The following is a 21,246-nucleotide window of genomic DNA, read 5'->3' as shown; positions in this document are numbered from 1 at the left end:
TCGGACGACGACTGCAGCGTATAATGGAAGCGTTGTGGCAAATATTTAGTTCCACATTTGTGCACATTTCCTGTTAAAGCGCTAATGTCGATTAACTATAGATCATCTGGCGGAACTATAGCATAACGTAGCATCCTATTATATACACATTTTAATTAAACTCACGTTTTTAGCAGATGTAATATGTTATTTAAAATTAAAATAATATAATAATCGTTTTATATGAATAAAGTCTGATATTTAAATGGTACTTATTTTAAAGGAATCTAATTCTACTACTACTACTACTTGTCGACTATTGCCAGTAAAAACGTAAAACGTAGTGTTCTCATTATATTGTTAGACAAATATAACTAAACATATGACTTGATTATTATTTTTTAATAAAATTTAATATTTATTTATTTCAGTTATCTGGAATTGTTTACAAATATTTGAATATAAAATAAAATGAGTATAAAATTGAAAAAAATATTCTACTTAAATTTAATATATTCTGACAATTTCAAAACAGAACGATGAAATGTCATATTTATCAATTTGTGTGATAGTGAATTATTGTCATAGTTTCAAATGCAAAATTTGATTAATCATTTTATCAGTATATTAAGAAAGGTTTACATGCAAAACATTTGTGGTCGACAGTCATAATATTAGTCTATCAGATATGAAATAAGATTTGTGTACATTTTGATTCACAATTTATGTGATTACACTTTTTTGTCTGCAAGATTTTAACAATGTCCGAGCCAAATAACCCATTTGCTGGTTTGCTGGGAGTCCCAGAGGCGAAGGCAACAAGTAATAATACAAATTATGTGAACCCGGACGAATCTTTACAAGACAACCCTAAGAAATCACAAGAGGATGAGGATGCTGAAATAATTAACAACATTGTTGAGAATGTTTTTCACTTCACGATAAACGCAAATGCACTAAAGGGACCTCAAAACAACAGACAGTTGATATTCTTAGAAGAACTAGCTGAAGCGATGAAACCTCGCATTCACATAGATTTGGAGGCATTAGAACAGGCACTGTTCGAAAGACTACTTTTGCCTGACATTGAACTGTGTGTTATACCCAAAAGTAATAAAGTATTTCAAGAACATGTGGTTCAGAAGCAAGTGTTTTCGTATTTGTTTAGCTCTATTCAGACCCTTCAATGTTATGAAAACCATAGTTCTAATGTTGTGAAAAATGGGGTGCAAAAGATGCGCGAGCTAATTTTCAGAAATGCTGTAACAGCTCTTAAGCAACCAGCTCTGTTTGAGGGGCAAGACTTCACTACACAACTTGTAGAATTATTGAAACATGTTGATCCTCAAAGTCATGCATTCTTTATCGACATTGTAAAGGCATTTGTTTTTGATGGTAAGATTTGTAGAATATCAGTTGAATAGTGTTTATTATTTTTGAAGTTTGGACTGAACCGTTATTATTAGTGCAGTATTGACATAAATTAATATATCCAATATCATCATCTTCCTCACGTTGTCCCGGCATTTTGCCATGGCTCATGAGAGCCTGGAATAAATATATCCAATCTAACGAAATTAATCTGTAATGTCCGTAGGTGAAGATGGTGTTCAGGAACAGTTGCGAGACACAATGGTGCCAGTTCTACAAATGCTACATACTGAAGTAAACAAGTCCAATATAATCAACCTTCCAATCTACATCCTACCATCTATACATATTTTTGCCAGTAAGTTTTTAATTTGTCATACCCTATCAATGAATACTAATATACTTGTGACAGTATCTTAGTATAAAGTAAGGATGTTTAGCATGTTCGCCCCCTGTTCGTCCCACCTGTTCGTATCTGTAATATTTAATAAATGACTAATACTTACTTACTAAATGGTGCAGAGCCCCAAAATGAGTTTTGGCCTCCGACACGATTACACTCCAGTTATCGGCTTGGAGATCCCTGGCTACCTGGGTCGTCCTGGGCCTCCGCCCTACCAGATGTCCCAGGTATGCTCTTTTCGGCTTCGGGCGCCGTGTACACTCTTGGCAACGGTCCGTCCTAAGGGAGCTACGAGTGGTCGGGTTGAGCTGGAGCAATGCCAGATGGCGAGCTGAAGATAGGCAGGTGTGGCACGAGCTTGTGAAGGCCCTTTGCACCTTTAGGGTGCTTTAGGACAACAACAACAACATCCTCCTCCATTCTCAAAATATGGTCAGGCCAGCGGAGCATATCTGTAATGCACGCGCATAAATGCTATCCCACCCACATAGTGTCATTCACCACTGGCAACATGGGTGGGTTAGCAATATAATTAAGCACATATAATAGAGATAGCAACAGGCAGGTCAATGTACGGAATTTATCAATTTCTCGTGCAAAGCATCCTTTCTTTAATGAAAAGTGTCCTTATTAATAATAATTCTTGTTTTCTGCAGGTCATCCAAACCTAGCACAAATTTTAATGGAAACATGTGAACCAAAAAATAAAACTAATGGAAGGTTTTACCAAGACTCAGTAATAGGCGCACTTCTGAGCCTATCAGTTCTACCGAGAACATCTTCCTCATTCCATCAGTTCTTTGATAACCCAATGGATCAGGTACTAACTTAAAGCAGTTGTTGTATAAATCATATACAATCTTTTACATTCTTTGCCTTGCATAAGATCATATTTAAGTAATAGTTACTCATTTTAAATTAGCATTTTTCAATAAAGAGACAAGTCAAGATTGTTTACCTTTTTTCTAATGCTATAAAAAACGAACACTAGCTGATTTTATAAAAATGTCTGTGTGTGCAAAAAATATTGAATCCACAATATCTATATTGCGTAATACAGTCAACAAACCTGTTGGACTTACACCATGTGTGTCTTTTTTTGGTTTGCTTATCCGTTGCTGTATGTACTAATTTTTTATTCGACACTGACTTTTTTTTTTAATGTTTCAAAGACACTTATAGGTAAAAACACTAGTACTTACTAATAACTCATTAGAAACCAATATATAGTATTTATTCCTCTTTAAGTGACTTATTTTAATGAAAAGGTAAATAATATATGTTTATCTTACAGTCTGCAATATCATTGATGGAGACATCTATTTGGAATGCATCTTCACATCTCACTAACAATCTGCACAAGATATTCCTGACACTGCTGAAAGGGGGTCCACAGATGAGAAACCGTTTACTGTCATGGATTGGAAACTGTTTAAAGATGAATGTTGCTAAAGGCAAGCTGTGGAATGTTCAGGTAAATTTTATAATTTTAAAAACCTTGGTGTACACTAGATGCCTATACTTAGGTGTAATCCCATTGTTCTTTCTACATAAGTATTGTATTAAAGGACTTTGCGTCAAAATGGATCAAAACCCAACCGAGTTGAGAATTAGGTCATTAGATGGGTATTTCTATGCAATAGAGCCTAGGCAATAGAGTCCAAATAAGTACATTAATTGCTGCAGGGTAGATATTTGCGCACCGCTGCGAGCGCAGTAAACTATTCGCCGCGCTCGCCCAGCGGTGCACTCGTATTACCTAGGTAATAAGGATGATGACATTTTGGCTGAAATACAAAGACTTTGCCTCCTTTTGTGTTCTACCGTTTGTACAATGGGCTGTGCTCCGAAGAATTGTTTGACATGATGCCCACGGCTACCTTCTATCACCGCACCGCCCGCCGTCGGCAGGGTGTTCATCCTCACACCCTAGAACCTAAATGGTCACGCACTGTGCGGTTTAAGAGGAACTTCCTCCCGCGCACGCTCCGGTTGTGGAATGAGCTACCTGCCGAGGTTTTTCCGACGGTCTACAGTATGAGGTTCTTCAAAAAAGGAGTGTACAGATTTTTAAAGGGTCGGCAGCGCGCATGTAACACCTCTGGAGTTGCAGGCCTCCATAGGCTACGGTGACTGCTTACCATCAGGCGGGCCGTATGCTTGCTTGCCACCGTCGTGGTATATAAAAAAATACAAATATCTCAGCTCTGCAATGGAATTCCGCTTGGTGCCCATAGAACGAAATTAAGTAAATAGAAATGCCTATCCAATGACATAACTCTCATTTCTGTTAGTTTTTGGACCAGGCTCCATACAAACTTGCCCATGGTTCTTTGATAATTTTCTAATAAAAAGCATCATACTAAATCAGTCACACCAGATTAAACATGTTTTTGCGCTCTCAATTATATGTACCAACAAATACTCATAAAAAGGAGACAAATTCATTGTAATTTTACCATCATTGTTCCTCATACTGTCTTCATAGGAATTTCTTTGTAACAAGTTCATAGTAGCTAATGTGACTTAGTATAGTTCCTAGTAAGTTGTCCCTTTTGAAATCCACAGCACACTAACTGCGTGTTATGATTACTTTTTCTATCGGTTTCTCAGGCTGGTGAAGTAAGTGCAGCAACACTGAGCTGTGTCTCGGATGGCTTCATGTTGAACCTCGGAGCAGTACTTCTCCAGCTATGCCAGCCATTCTGCACCACTGCTGATGACCCCAAATCACTCAAAATTGACCCCACATATGGTGCTGTACCTGTGAGTCGTGGCATTTTTATATATTTATCATTTATCCTATTAAAGAGACGCTAATGTTTTTTGAATGTCCATATCATATAAACTCAGAAAATCCTGAGTGCTATGTTAATAACCTTTTTGACGTCAATGACGGATATATCCGCTCCATAGGTCTAACGCCGAAGACGGAAATCTGTGACAGACTACAGAGCAAGTAGAGCAACATATAGACCTGCCTGCATATGCATAAAGTTCAATTTCAGTTTTGACACGGCGACGTAGCGTACGAGTGACAGCTTTTGTGTTTGACATGGCGTCGAAAAGGTTAACCTATGGAAGGTCCTCTACCTTCCATAGGTTAACCTTTCATCCTGACAAGAAATAAAGATCAGCAGGCCAAGTGAATAGGAAACAGTACCTATTGGTAGAAGTTGTGTATCCATAGTAGTGTTCAGAACGTCGATATTTATTACGCTTTTAGATCTTCATTGTCAACTTGCAGCAGCTGTAAGAATATTTTGAACATGCACTCAAGATCAATTAAAACAGATTACTTTGTATGAGAATTTCCATAGTACAATACAATGTGCAGTAAAATGGCATAAACCCATTCTTAACCGCTTAATTGGGAGAATCAACTTTTTAGCGTCACTCGTTGCCATGGTTACGATTAGTTGTCCAGGGGACAAAAGTTCATTGAAATACTGATTTTATGGTACTTAAATGTATCATACTTGCGTTTTTGTGGTCGTTATAACCAATGTTCATAATGGGCCCCCTACTAAGCATGTTAATAGAACGGCATACAACGTCTCTTCAAACAAACTGTGCCACTGTTGTCCCTTGGACAACGGGACAGGATAACAATACAAAAAAAGTTGATTCACCCAATTACAAAATTTATTTCAGGTCATTTTGATCACTTCGCCCTCTTAGCTAATTTTGCTGCTGACCATATTTTGTTAACATTTTTTCTTGTCCTATTCCACAGCCAGAAGAATGTGAAGCCAAATCAGTACACCTTGACTGCCTACACAGCGAGACGAGTCTGCTGCCATCTAGGGAAGATGAAAACAACCAGTCATTGAAGAGGCCTACAGCTGAAACCTACAATTTTGTTACTGAGTGCTTTTTCATGACGCAAAAATGTATTGATTTGGGTAAGTTCAGGTTTTATTTTTAATATCCTATAGCTCAGTTAGGCAATAAAAAATTGAATTGACATAATATTGAATAAAGAGAGAATTTTTAAAAGGATTTTTTGAAATTAAATCCCAAGAAAGCTGAAACATATATTGAAAGTTTTTTACGAATGATGAAGCCGCGAGCAAAAGTTAGAGGTATGATATTGACGGTGCGTTTTCAGGAGTCCGAGTGTGCGCAGAGAAGCTCTACCGCTGCGGACAGGAGCTGGGGCGCGCGCAGCGAGCCATGGCCGACGTGGGCGGCGCGCACCACCTGCTCGAGCCCATGCGGCAGAGGACTCACCATCTCATGACCAAGTAAACCATATACTAGTGTACAGAGAAGCTCTACCGCTGCGGACAGGAGCTGGGGCGCGCGCAGCGAGCCATGGCCGACGTGGGCGGCGCGCACCACCTGCTCGAGCCCATGCGGCAGAGGACTCACCATCTCATGACCAAGTAAACCATATACTAGTGTACAGAGAAGCTCTACCGCTGCGGACAGGAGCTGGGGCGCGCGCAGCGAGCCATGGCCGACGTGGGCGGCGCGCACCACCTGCTCGAGCCCATGCGGCAGAGAACTCACCATCTCATGACCAAGTAAACCATATACTAGTGTACAGAGAAGCTCTACCGCTGCGGACAGGAGCTGGGGCGCGCGCAGCGAGCCATGGCCGACGTGGGCGGCGCGCACCACCTGCTCGAGCCCATGCGGCAGAGGACTCACCATCTCATGACCAAGTAAACCATATACTAGTGTACAGAGAAGCTCTACCGCTGCGGACAGGAGCTGGGGCGCGCGCAGCGAGCCATGGCCGACGTGGGCGGCGCGCACCACCTGCTCGAGCCCATGCGGCAGAGAACTCACCATCTCATGACCAAGTAAACCATATACTAGTGTACAGAGAAGCTCTACCGCTGCGGACAGGAGCTGGGGCGCGCGCAGCGAGCCATGGCCGACGTGGGCGGCGCGCACCACCTGCTCGAGCCCATGCGGCAGAGAACTCACCATCTCATGACCAAGTAAACCATATACTAGTGTACAGAGAAGCTCTACCGCTGCGGACAGGAGCTGGGGCGCGCGCAGCGAGCCATGGCCGACGTGGGCGGCGCGCACCACCTGCTCGAGCCCATGCGGCAGAGGACTCACCATCTCATGACCAAGTAAACCATATACTAGTGTACAGAGAATCTCTACCGCTGCGGACAGGAGCTGGGGCGCGCGCAGCGAGCCATGGCCGACGTGGGCGGCGCGCACCACCTGCTCGAGCCCATGCGGCAGAGGACTCACCATCTCATGACCAAGTAAACCATATACTAGTGTACAGAGAAGCTCTACCGCTGCGGACAGGAGCTGGGGCGCGCGCAGCGAGCCATGGCCGACGTGGGCGGCGCGCACCACCTGCTCGAGCCCATGCGGCAGAGGACTCACCATCTCATGACCAAGTAAACCATATACTAGTGTACAGAGAAGCTCTACCGCTGCGGACAGGAGCTGGGCCGCGCGCAGCGAGCCATGGCCGACGTGGGCGGCGCGCACCACCTGCTCGAGCCCATGCGGCAGAGGACTCACCATCTCATGACCAAGTAAACCATATACTAGTGTACAGAGAAGCTCTACCGCTGCGGACAGGAGATGGGGCGCGCGCAGCGAGCCATGGCCGACGTGGGCGGCGCGCACCACCTGCTCGAGCCCATGCGGCAGAGGACTCACCATCTCATGACCAAGTAAACCATATACTAGTGTACAGAGAAGCTCTACCGCTGCGGACAGGAGCTGGGGCGCGCGCAGCGAGCCATGGCCGACGTGGGCGGCGCGCACCACCTGCTCGAGCCCATGCGGCAGAGGACTCACCATCTCATGACCAAGTAAACCATATACTAGTGTACAGAGAAGCTCTACCGCTGCGGACAGGAGCTGGGGCGCGCGCAGCGAGCCATGGCCGACGTTGGCGGCGCGCACCACCTGCTCGAGCCCATGCGGCAGAGGACTCACCATCTCATGACCAAGTAAACCATATACTAGTGTACAGAGAAGCTCTACCGCTGCGGACAGGAGCTGGGGCGCGCGCAGCGAGCCATGGCCGACGTGGGCGGCGCGCACCACCTGCTCGAGCCCATGCGGCAGAGGACTCACCATCTCATGACCAAGTAAACCATATACTAGTGTACAGAGAAGCTCTACCGCTGCGGACAGGAGCTGGGGCGCGCGCAGCGAGCCATGGCCGACGTTGGCGGCGCGCACCACCTGCTCGAGCCCATGCGGCAGAGGACTCACCATCTCATGACCAAGTAAACCATATACTAGTGTACAGAGAAGCTCTACCGCTGCGGACAGGAGCTGGGGCGCGCGCAGCGAGCCATGGCCGACGTGGGCGGCGCGCACCACCTGCTCGAGCCCATGCGGCAGAGGACTCACCATCTCATGACCAAGTAAACCATATACTAGTGTACAGAGAAGCTCTACCGCTGCGGACAGGAGCTGGGGCGCGCGCAGCGAGCCATGGCCGACGTGGGCGGCGCGCACCACCTGCTCGAGCCCATGCGGCAGAGGACTCACCATCTCATGACCAAGTAAACCATATACTAGTGTACAGAGAAGCTCTACCGCTGCGGACAGGAGCTGGGCCGCGCGCAGCGAGCCATGGCCGACGTGGGCGGCGCGCACCACCTGCTCGAGCCCATGCGGCAGAGGACTCACCATCTCATGACCAAGTAAACCATATACTAGTGTACAGAGAAGCTCTACCGCTGCGGACAGGAGCTGGGCCGCGCGCAGCGAGCCATGGCCGACGTGGGCGGCGCGCACCACCTGCTCGAGCCCATGCGGCAGAGGACTCACCATCTCATGACCAAGTAAACCATATACTAGTGTACAGAGAAGCTCTACCGCTGCGGACAGGAGCTGGGCCGCGCGCAGCGAGCCATGGCCGACGTGGGCGGCGCGCACCACCTGCTCGCACCATCTTATGACCAAGTAAACTATACTCATTTGTTACAAGTATAATCATCAAACATTTCCATATGAGTGGAGATATGATAAAATACGAACGATTGGAAAAGCTACACAAATTTATGGTTTAAGACTTTTTATTATCTCATAAAGAATTTACAAAATTCACTTACATGAGATACACTTATATAACAATACTTTTAAGACTAGCGAGCACTATTTAATTTTATAAAGATTAATACGAGTATAAATTCTACATATATGGTTTTGTTATGCATGGTAAAGTGGGTATGAATAGGAATCGGCAGCTTAGAGGACAATTTACTTCGACCGTCCTGTTCAGATGCGTCACAGCGTAGATAACGAACAAGTCGTGTGAATACAAATGTTCACGAGTTATAATGTAAGTAGCATGGATGGATGCGGCATAGCTGTGCACACTACAGATGTGATAAAAATATTTGAATTAAAGGTAATGAACTTATTTATAGTCATTTTAGTTGTTATTTCGTTTTAATCTTATTTATTATTAATTATTTAAAGTTTTTATTTTTATTATTTAATATTAGTTTTTATGTATTTACTTATTGTTAACTATAATAGTTGAAATTACTGTACTAATTATAAGAAGATTTTAGATACATTCTATAATTATTTATAGATTTATCAATTTTTTTAAATAATATCAATCAATATTTGGGTAATTTATCTGATTTGCCCTTTTTTATCTAATTTAATTATTATACTTAATATAACAGTTAACTAGCTTATTATTAGTATTGTATATAGTAGATTATTAAACATATGAAATTTTAGGTGCTTTTTGAAAGTAGTTATAGTTTTAGACTCTTTGATATCTCTCGGTAGCTTGTTGTATATTTGCGCCCCTTCATAGATGATGCTCTTTTTTCCATAATTCGTCCGTGGTGTCCGTAGTATTAAATTATCCGCATTTCGTAATTTAATTTTTTGTACTTGGTGTTTTTTTGTGAAATTTATCTGTGAATGTATGTCTTTTTGGAGTATTTTACGGACTAATAAACATGTATAGTAGATATATGACTGGGTAATATTCATAATTTTAAGAGTTTTGTAAATCTTTTTAGTCGAGGTACGGGAATTATAGTTAAACAGGGCTTTTATCAGTTTATTTTGTGCTATTTGTACTTTAGATAGATTGGTTTTAGCTGCTGCCCCCCAAACTTCGATTAAGTAGTCAATATGTGGCTTGAATTATGAATTATATATTAAATATTTTACCTTTTGTGGGAGACAACGAGCAATACATCGAATAGCACCAGTTAAGGAAGTGAGTTTAGATTTTATTTTCTCAATATGTGGCTTCCATGTTAATTGACTGTCGATTATTAAGCCTAGATATTTTTCGTTCGTTTTATTATTTATAAGTTGATTGTTTAGTGAAGGTGGGGTATAATTCTTGTTTTTTTTATTTTTTGCAGTAAAAATTACATAATTTGTTTTTGCAACGTTCATGGTAAGCAAGTTATGTTTAAGCCATGTATTGAGAAGATCTAAATCCATTTGCACTTCCATCATTATATGTTCTATGTCACGTCCATAGTAAAAAAGACTGGTATCATCGGCATATAAAGTCAATTTACCTTTTAGCCCTATGTTTTGGATGTCATTTATGTATAGAAGAAATAGGAGTGGCCCTAAAATGGATCCTTGGGGTACGCCATATGTTATTAGCCTTGGGCTGCTTTGATGTTTGTCAATTTTAACTACTTGTTGGCGGTTTAACAGATACGATTTTAATATTTCATGGGCCTTTCCTATAATCCCTATATTATGAAGTTTAATAAGCAGTTTTTCATGACAGACCGTGTCGAAGGCCTTTTTGAGGTCAATGAAGACACCTAATGCAATTTGCTTTTGGTCAATTTTAGTTTTTATTGTGGTAATTAGATCGATTGTAGCTGAGAGCGTATTTGATTTTGATCTGAAACCATATTGATATGGAGATATAATATTTTGTGATGTCAGAAACTTATTAAGACGAGCGTAGATAACTTTTTCATAGACTTTAGAGATCATAGGGAGTACTGAGATAGGGCGGTAATTTCCGGGGTCTGTTTTGCTGCCTGATTTAAAAATCGGCGTTACTTTCGCGGTCTTTAAGGTGTCGGGAAAAGTGCCCTGTTCCAAATTTTTATTTATGCACTTCGTGAGTTCATCAGTTATTATTAGTTTCACAGATTTTAATAGTTTCGCTGTAATACCATCGTAACCAGAACTAGTATTTGTTTTTAGACTTGTTATGATTTTGCTTATTTCGTCTGTAGTGGCTAGCTCTAGCTGACTAAGGTTCTCATTATGATTTGATTGAGAAACTGACACACAAATTTACATTGCCTTTAAACGGCATCTCCTTACCATACTCGTATCCTTTTTTGTTCCCTATTAGTCGGGTCCTCACAGAGCGTGAGGAAATTGCCTCGCGCGTATGCTCACTCTGTGTGGACCCGGCTATTCATAAGCGGTTACCGACATTTCATTGATTACGTTACGTTGCCGACCTTTTAAGGATCTGTGAGTACATTTATTTTTGAAGCTCCTCAAACGAGTATTCTCATGTATTTGTTTATCATGCATAATTTTATGTCCTTTCCTTGAAGATGAAAATTTTTTTTTTTTTAATTATGCCTTTTATAACTGTTTTTCAACTGAGGAAAAGGCTTGCCATAACGTGCCAATAACATTTTAAAACACTTTGTTATAATTTAAAATTTGACGTCCGGTCTAGCCTATAGTGGATATAGTGAACCTACCTGAGAAGCCGATGGTCCTGGGTACGAATCCCAGAAAGGGCATTTATTTGTGTGATGAACACAAATATTATCAAATATTCTAGTATTTTATGCATCAGTTGTATAAGAAGGGTCAAAAAAGGCGAGTGGCGTGAGTTACAATGTGAGCCGGAGCCGAAGGCGTAGGCGAACATTGTAAAGGAATACGCCACGAGAATTTTTTGACCTACTTATACAACGTTGCATACAATATTTTTCCTACGAGTCAACAAAAATTAATCTTAATTTAGGTAAACAAATTACAGCAAAAGTATATAGCCAAGACGCGCGAGCATACCTTGTTACGCGCCCGGCCCGCCCCGGGCCGCGGCCGGCCGGTCGGCGACACCTCCTCGTAACTCATGAGGCCCTGGTACTTGCTACTTGCTAAATTAATTTTTTGGACAGTTTTTTCTCAATTTTGGCCACCGTAGCCTACGGAGACTAACAAGCAACGCTAAGCGGTCTTCGTAGTCTATGGGTGTTGCTATATTACGGGTGTCACATGCGTGTTTCTGACTTATGAAGTAATTATTTTTACTATGCAACCAAATGAATATTTTGTAAGTTGGCATCAATGCACTTAGTTTAAAACCGTATTCGTTTTGATTTTGTTAGGTTGGTAGCCATTAATCGCAGTAACGTTATAGCGTATAAAAGCACAAGAGCTTTTATGAGGAATAGACAATATAGACTTTTCTTGAAATCTTTTATGTATGTTCTTATATTCGTGTTAATGAATGCATAAATGACAGATAACAGTTGAGGAGTAGGAAAAAATTTAAATGATTGACTTGCCGTGGGACAATTTGTTTAAGAATATCCCTATAATATTTATTTATTTAAACATTTTTATTTAGATTCGTGAGCCTCCGCTGTGCGCTACTGGAGAGTGAAATGCTGACCAATCTAAACCGACTGCAAGCCACCACTTGCACTTGGCTAGTGCAAGTAGCTATCCGACCCGATCCCGCTACGCCGCAAACGAACTACGCGCCTACAAGTATTGTACCAGTGGACATGCCTATCCGGACACCGCCACCTGATACTTTACGGTAGGTACCAATTAGGCCACAACATGCGTAGCTTGTACAGCCAGTACCCTAACATAAATATCCATTGTTCTATACAGCTAGTATGGCGACGTCGGTGCTTGAGTACTGTACAATTTAAGTCACTTTTTGAAGCTCGTCGTTCTCTTGCAAATTTGTAACAATGGATATCATACGGTTACCATACGCGTCTGCTACATTGTGACTTAAATCGAAAACTTGACGTTAAAACTTCACAGCAACGAACGGGTGTTCTGTCTCATAAAATTTTCGCACGCTCCCTTACACGGTGTAAGCTTTGCGATCCTGCCTAATACAGAAACTTGCACTTACCAATTACACTTCACGCTAGCTCCTACAGATTATCTTTCTGCTCGCTCTCTCTACGAAGAAAATAACCGTATACACATTTCGAAATAATCTACAGGTGCATCCCAGAATTCGTGCTTGAGAACATAGTGGTGCTAATAACAATGGCGCGGCGTACAGTCGGCGCCATCACGGAAGAAGCTGACGTAGCGGGGTTATTACAGCCCGCGCTCACGCTCGTGCTCACGTTCATGGGCGACTCCGGCCGCACCTACAACCCTCATCTAAGGTAAGTAACAAGGCAAGAAAGAAAGGGCCATCGTGTTAACCCCTTCCTGCTCATGCTCTTGCCGCTGCTCGAGGTTTCCGAAGAAACGGCAGCGCGACAGTTTCAGGAACAGAGTGATTACATTTTGCCCATAACCACATTTTCGTACTCGAATCATGGTGCGGTACATGTCAACAGCAGAAGCAGTAGCATGAGCTTAGAGGAAATTTTACTGCCGTTGATCATGATCAAAAACCGGAAGTTTTGGCTATGGCGTAGCATGAGTTTGGGCAATATTGCGAAATCGGTAGAAGCGAAGGTAAACGGCCTATTAGGATGAAGGATTCAGAGTTTGAGTTGGTTCAAGGTAAGGTTTATTAGTTTTTAGGGTTCCGTACCTCAAAAGGCAAAAACGGAATCCTTATAGGATCACTTTATTGTCCGTCCGTCCTTCCGTCTGCCTGTCAAGACTCAAGACCCTTTATCTCGGGAACGCTTGAAGGTATAGAGTTGAAATTAAACCATATCCTGAAAAATCAAACTTCTTAGTTAACGTCAAAAAAAAGATACCGCCGTTTATGCCTCAAAAAAATGTATATTTCGTCATTCTCAAAGGAATCAAAATTTTAAGCGTACTTCCCACTGACCAAGAACTATGAAATCGTCTTACACTACAAGTACAGGGAAAAATCTCAAAACTATAAATTTGTAAAAAATAAAATAAGTTCAACTTGTACGGAGGCCTCAGTGGGAGAGTCCGACTCGCACTTCTGGTTTTTTATTTATTGTGTTTCAGAGCTCGTCTAGCAGAATGCCTGGAGGCGATGTTGCCAAACCACCCCGACGATCAGCAGCCATTAAACAGTCTCGCATCCTTCTACCGTGAGCAGTTGTTTAAAGAACATCCACACAGATTACAGGTTAGTTCATGGTAACTTTAAAATGATAGAATAATCTGAATTTCCACCTTATAAGACGATAATTGAACCTTAGCCCTTTATAAGGCATAAGGGTGTCAGAAATTATGCAACATTGATTCCTTATCACTTTGAAATATAGTTCAAAATCATGTGGAAAATATATTCCCCTGGCTGATAAAGGCTTAATCCCGCGGCTCAGTAGCAGTTCCAAAATCCAATCGTACTTACTACTTAGAACTATCATTTAAATTACGGCAGCTCACAACATAATAAAATTCATGATATTTGAACGCTGACAGTCCAAGATATAAAAGCGTTCATTAATACATATATTTTATTTTAATCAATGTCAGATGGTGCCCTGTCTACTGGACGTGTTCGTCGGCATCGAGATGACGGGTCAGAGCGTCGCGTTCGAGCAGAAGTTCAACTACCGCCGCCCCATGTACCTTGTAATGGACTTCCTGTGGACCATGGAGGAGCACAAAGATGTGTTCACGTGAGTATACACATTCCGTGTAAAATATATATGATGATTCGTAGAGAAAAGACGTAAGACTGAAAAAATCCGAAACGCTTGTCTTTCGGCTCGTGCTCGTTAAACAATCTTGTAGATTAATTAAGATTTATATCCATATGTTGTAGTAAGAATGAAGTGAAAGTTGAGTTTGTATGTTTTTACCTACTACTACGTTAATACTCGGCTGAGGCACGTCTACACTGGCCGGTTTGTGTGTGAGGAAATTGCCTCGCGCGTATCCTCTGTGTGGACCCGCCTAATGATAATCCTTAAACTCGTTTCGGCACAAGTCACAATAGTGTTTTACGAAACACCGTTATAAAATAAGCGTTCCTCAAAAAAGAGGGTCGGAATTACGAAAAAAAGTGTAACCTGGTTTGGAGAACGATTTTCTTCGTGAGAGCACTCATTTCTGATTTTAGTAGTGTTAAATTTGTGTCTCAGCACAGATCAGCCGCATGTATCGTATCCAAATAAAACATATGCAAATCGTTGCAGTCGACTGGCCAAAGAAGCTGAAGCCAACATGGAAGCGGTCCATCCACCCATATTCCTACGGTTCGTCAACCTGCTTATCAACGACGCCATTTACCTGCTGGATGAAGCGCTTGGTAATATGGCGCAGATTCGGACGATGCAAACTGCACAGTATGTATATCTATTTGAATGATGCGAAGCACTCAATAATCTCAATATATTTGTAAATATAAACCATTTTAGAGACGGACCATGTTCACTCTGCATCGACTTTGCAGTGATAGGTATGAAAGTCTACCATATATGATAAAATTGTCAAATTCTTGTACAAATGTGACCTTTATAGTGCACTTTGTAATTTTGAAGTCTGTGCAGAATAGTATCTGAATCCAGTTTTTTTTTCAGGTTTTATACTGCGAAAATAGTATTTATGTTAAGTTAATAATGTTCTGAGGGTAATTTTTAGGGAAACAGATTCCGACTATAAAGTTTGTAAAGTCCAGTATCAAAAATATTTTGTCGTTAATATGTAAAAAGTCGTAAAATCGTAAGGCTTCCTTTATTATACTACTTCAAAATCTTTACCCGTCTTACACACAATTTTTACAGGGAATCAGGCGCCTGGGCTAACCTAACCCCGCAAGAGCGCGAGCAGAACTTCGGGAACCTGTCCCACATCGGCATGCTGGCCCGCTTCGATAACATCCTAGGGCGAGACACCGTCCGCACCCTCGTGCGGTTAACCGCGCATGCTCCCTATGTGTTCTGCCATCCCACGCTGGTCGAGCGGATCGCGTCTATGCTCAATTATTTCCTGTTACATTTGGTTGGGCCTAATAAGAAAAATTTAAAGGTGTGTATGACTTGTTAGAATAATGAAAAGATTTGGTACACACAACATTTAGTTAATTTGTTACATCAGCTTTGATCAGCGATCTGTAAGTACCTAAGTTATTAGGACATCGGGAACTTGTCCCACATCGGCAAGGTAGCTCGCTTCGACAACGTACTCTGCCGAGGCTCGTTCCTTCACGCGACCCACTGTCCACAATGCGCACGCTCTGTATGTATTCTGTCATCCTACGCTGGTCGAACGGATTGCTTCTATGCTCACTTGGTTGAGCCTAATAAGAATTTAAAGATGCGTTAGGTGCGTGGAACTTTATGTAAAATGTATGTGTACCTGAATAACTCTTTTGAATGATTTATAATGCCCACGGACACGTATCTGTTTGTACTTGCTGACTGGCAGTCCCGCATTACTCTGATTTTTTTACAGTATGTCGTCCCTTCATATTATAAAATAAAACTGTTATTTCCAGGTAAAAGACATGAAAGAGTTCGAATTCGACCCCGCTACAACAGTGCTGGACATCTGCCGCATGTACGTGGAGCTGGGCAGCAGCGAGCGGTTCTGCGCCGCGGTGTCGGACGACGGGCGCTCCTACTCGCCGCAGCTGTTCACGCTGGCCGAGGCCGTGCTGGGTGAGTGTTCGCGGTCTACCCGCGCCGACGGTGCTCGACACCTGCATGTACAGTCATCAAAGCTATTAGCTTGATACCACTGCATACACATGCAGGGGTGCTAAGATAATAGTTTTGGTGACTGTACGTGGAGCTAGGCAGGGAGTAGTACTGCGCCGCGGTTTCCGAGGCATACTGAGAACGAATTAAGGCCAGAGGAGAAAAGGAGAAATTAAGGTCAAACCACACCATATACGTAATGCAGCGCTGCTCCTTTCTGCGTAGTATATCGCTTCCATTGCGTTACTGTTAACGAAAGAATGCAAAGGGTAAGCACCGAAAGCTATGTACAGTCAATGTTAAATAAATTGTGATGGCCAAATATATCGTAAGATCGTAACACACCTTTGTTACCATAGATATAAGGATGTGTTCCGATATATTTGGTAATTTTGTCGTCACTGTCTATTGATTGCTAATTGTTCCACGCCAAGAGCCAGAGCCGTACAGGCTTGGCCTTTAAGGATACTGCATTGACAGTGTTCAACGGAATCGCTACCGGCCCTGACAGCTTTTATCCCAAAGAGATCTAACTACAAAAGTTAGCCTGTAATTGAAACCACCATTAACACTTTTCTTTTCTACATTACAGTCCGTATCGGCGGAGGTTCCTTAATCGGATCTCTCCAAGAAGTGGCCCAGCGCGTAGCCACCCTAGCTGAACAGAGACAGCGCGACGAAGAGATCCTCGCCAACGCGCCCGAGGAGTTCCTCGATCCCATCATGAGCACGCTCATGCTCGACCCCGTCACGCTGCCGTCCTCGCGCACCACCATAGACCGCACTACCATCGCCAGGTACGCTCCTAGAATACTGGAACTTTATACCCATATTAGCCGCTCGGCTAGGCTCCTGCTCAAAATCAATGTGTCGAGGCGATTCCTCCAACGCGACGAGTTCCTCGACCCCCGTCAAGACCACGCTCATGATATGATCGATCTCTTAACGTTGCCGACCTCGCGCACCACTATCGCCAGCTACCGTCCTAGATCATGTAGTCCCCTTAGCTGAGCAGAGACAATGCGACGAGGCGATCCTCGCCAACGCTCCCGACGTGTTCCTCGACCCCATCATGAGCACGCTCATGCTCGGCCCCGTGACGTTGCCGTCCTCGCGCACCACCATGACCGCACTACCATAGCCAGATGCTGCCTTATTTTATGCGCGATAATACGCTGGTAGCCGCAGTTGTCCTCATGGTTAATCGGCCAACCCGAACGTACTTCAATATGTTGCCTTTATCTAGTTAGTTATGTTTATTAGAAAATGTCATTGTGTTCACCATCGTCGGTGTGATATTCTATTACGTGTCTGTACCAAGAAAGGGTCGACTTTTTGCGCTTTTTAATCATCATACGTAAAGCTTATCTTTTTCACTAATGCGATTCCACATCAATGACAGCTAACTACAATAGCAGCAGTAATGTCTCCCCAATTAACCACTTGATGGGGTTGCGTTACTCTGTTGACCTTCCATATCTGGGCGGCCCAGAGACCTATAAAAAGGTATCCCATTTCATTCGATTTTGGCCTATAATATATTGTTTTTATGATAATTTGTATATGTTAGCTACATGTACCTACTTTTTTTCAGACACTTGCTAAGTGACCAGTCGGATCCCTTCAACCGATCGCCGCTATCCATGGATCAAGTGAAATCTAACGTCGAACTAAAAGAGAAAATCCACGCGTGGATCGCCGAACAGAGGCAGAAAATTGCTCAACCCCGGACCAGCGATACATAGATTTTACAATTTTGTATGTTGCTTGTTAGTAGACATACTAGACGTCCTAGTATCGTCATAGTTAGTTTTTAATATTGTTCGGCCATTCTTGGCAACATCGAGAGCATTTTCAAGAATGGTATAACAGTTTTTTAGGTGCGTCCAGATCTGGCAAATGCGCTGCTTGATACCATTCAGGAAAGGATCGGTAAATATTTGTGTGAATTTTCAAGTACGTTGTTAAGAGCCGGTGCAATGTCGCAAATGGCGCGCTTCCGGCGCATTTGACAGATTTGAATGGACTTTAAAATTGGGGAGTCTGTAAGAAATGCAATCGGTATCATAGAATAATCGTGTCTGAATTATATCATTGATTTTTACCGTTTATAAACAGCGTCGGCAATTTGACTTTCATTTTGTCAGGTTGATGATGGCACAGACAACTAAATTATTAGACATGCAAAGTGAAAGCATTAAGCTTTATTGTGGGGTTCTTGTAGAGCGCGATAATTAACCGCGCGGTCATTGTTAGCTTAAGCTATAAAATAAGTTTTATACTTGTAAGTTGGTGTGTGTAGGATTTTCTTCACACCCTGTCCTCAAGTACAGCGTATAAGGGTAAGCTTGTGACGGTGTCCTATTGACCATAGCTGGATATCCACCGAACGAACAAAAACACTCGTCTGCTTCAATACGCATAATGATCGTGTTGTACATTAGAAAACTAGTTCGAACGTGTACTTTAATCATGAGAGAATATGGCATAAACTTGAATGGCTTCCCCCTGAAACGTTCTGTAGATATCCAATTATGTATAGTTAGGTACTAGTTGCCTATGAGCATTCAGCGAGTATTAAGGCATTAAGGGCCGATTGCACCAAATCGTCTGTCAGCGTCATCATACTCGTAGTAATGCTTCCACGTCTACATGTTCACGTTCAGTGTGGTAGGAAAGTAATAAAAGCGGCTTGTGAACGGACTGGCGATACTTTAATGCAGAGCAAATGCGCTTTACTAATGTCAGACATATGCCTAAATAGACATCGCATGTAAACCGATTTGTATTCAAACTAAAAGTGTCACTTTATGGGTGACATTTTATAACATTACAAAGGTAAAACATTGTTGTGTAATAGACATGCAGTGATATTTAAAACAAGATGGTGTAAAGCAGCGTTTGCGCATTTAAATGGGTTAGTACGTTTTGGGAATGGTTAGAGTTAAAAATAATGGTCTATTTAGTGCATATTCGTTACTTGTAGGTGATCTATTTAGATATATGTCTGTGGCTAAAAATTTCCAAGAACACCAAGAAGAAGACATAAATAAGGTCAATAGGTAAGTTTGGCATTCGGGTAAGTGTGGCTGGCCGTCCCTTTGGGCGTGTTTACGTATTGATTAGTGTTTTTGTTTATTTCGAGTTCATACACTTACCACTAAACGCAAGTAGCAATCGGATGAACATGAACTCACAATGAATACTAATCTATGTGTAAACAGACCCCATCCCCAATGTGAAGGCCATCCACATTTGTCCTTATGCCACACTTACCTGTATCAACCTTAATTCTGAATGTTAGTTGTATATTAATGTGATGTTTTCATGTCAACCCATGGTACATTAGCTTGTTTACATAAAATGACTGTGTTCGACCAACATTCCCCTGTATGATTTTCCATTCATTCAAGTTAATGAAAGTAACAACATTATAACGATGAGAACGGTGCAATTTCATTTGGTGAACTATTTTGTGATAGCTATAGTAATATAGGTTGTTAAATTTATTTGTATTTCAGAATGTATTTATCGTTTTAATATATATTTATTAGGTATTTTTAACTAATGAAGTATTCAAAATTAATATGCACTGAATTTATTTAAGTGATAATGAGATATTTACTATTTTATATATTGATTTGAATGCCTACGTTTCTTTCCCTGCCCACTGTTTTTTGTACAAATGAGTACAAATTAATTTGTTACATCAGTCGAAAATATTTATCATTATGACTTGTGCCAATAAAACATAGACAATGTAAGGTTTATCATCTGGGGGCCTACCGCGAAAACCGAAATACGCAAATTGCGGGAATCTATCTCTTTTACTCTCAATATGACGTAATTAGAGTGACAGAGAAAAATGCTCGCAATTGACCAACTTTGATTTTCGCGGTTATAGCCCAGTGCTCAAAATAAGCGAGCTACGCACACTTCTGGGACGTAGTAAATTTCTTGATAACGAGATTGAAAGACAAAACAGATTCGTCAGCGTTTGTTGTAACATTTGAAATTGTCGGAAAAAAACTAATTCGATTGACTGCGCGTTATGGGTCATGGGCTATGAGTTTAATTTCGAGTGGTGTAACAACGTGTCCAAATTCTCGGTTCGCCTGAGATGCGTCTACATTTTAAGATTACATTGACAGTACCAGTTGGATAAAACCACTCATGGGACATTTTGCATGCACGGTAAGCACGTATTGTATTTTCACGGTTGTCGCTTACGGTATTAGCTACGATCGCAACGCACTAAAATTTGTATTTAATTAGCCAATAGGCTGCGAGTGCGTGGTAGGAGAACTGTAGGTGTGACGTAATTAATGGATGACCCCTATAAACTTTCGTGGCCTCAATTTTTCATAGTAATTGACATGTCAACTGTCAAGTAGCTTTTATATGTCATAGCCGCAAGGCGGGCGCCACTGCTAAACACAACCAGCAACAAAAGAGCAGTATGGAGCGACAACTGAGAAACTACATTTCCCGTACTTACTCAGCATTTTTACTTTGTGTTCATTTGTTTGCATTTTATATCTAAAGCAAATTGGGAATGCGGCACAGCATTGTGATGAATGTCAATAAAACAGAAAACATACACAGCATTTTTATTACACCTTATTTTTAGTTCTAATAGACGTCAACCCTCATTTCGAGCAAGCAGTGGTATAAACTCCTGAAAAAACAAATGGCCACTGCTCAAATACCATGAAAGACGTATAAGATAAT

The 21,246-nt window shown here is 41.9% G+C and overlaps 1 protein-coding gene across 1 annotated transcript; it reads left to right on the top strand.

Moving 5' to 3' along the window:
• The first annotated feature begins 546 nt into the window (after positions 1-546).
• Positions 547-21,115, top strand: LOC133524275 (ubiquitin conjugation factor E4 A). Its single transcript, XM_061860183.1, has 16 exons — positions 547-1,374; positions 1,577-1,708; positions 2,410-2,573; positions 3,048-3,227; positions 4,367-4,519; positions 5,490-5,658; positions 5,865-6,000; positions 12,306-12,500; positions 12,925-13,095; positions 13,871-13,994; positions 14,348-14,493; positions 15,013-15,162; positions 15,601-15,844; positions 16,314-16,476; positions 17,108-17,312; positions 18,110-21,115. The coding sequence occupies exons 1-16, from the start codon at positions 741-743 to the stop codon at positions 18,258-18,260; spliced, it is 3,117 nt and encodes a 1,038-aa protein (XP_061716167.1). The 5' UTR covers positions 547-740; the 3' UTR covers positions 18,261-21,115.
• The last annotated feature ends 131 nt before the right edge of the window (positions 21,116-21,246 follow it).

Source organism: Cydia pomonella, chromosome 13, assembly GCF_033807575.1.
Source record: "Cydia pomonella isolate Wapato2018A chromosome 13, ilCydPomo1, whole genome shotgun sequence".
Lineage (NCBI taxonomy): Eukaryota > Metazoa > Arthropoda > Insecta > Lepidoptera > Tortricidae > Cydia > Cydia pomonella.
This window is presented reverse-complemented; position numbering and strand designations above follow the sequence as displayed.

Coding starts and splice junctions, on each gene's coding strand:
- LOC133524275 (XM_061860183.1), top strand. CDS start 741: ATGTCCGAGCCAAATAACCCATTTGCTGGTTTGCTGGGAGTCCCAGAG. Junction 5,659..5,864: donor GCAAAAATGTATTGATTTGG/GTAAGTTCAGGT, acceptor GTGCGTTTTCAG/GAGTCCGAGTGTGCGCAGAG. Junction 15,163..15,600: donor CGGACGATGCAAACTGCACA/GTATGTATATCT, acceptor CAATTTTTACAG/GGAATCAGGCGCCTGGGCTA.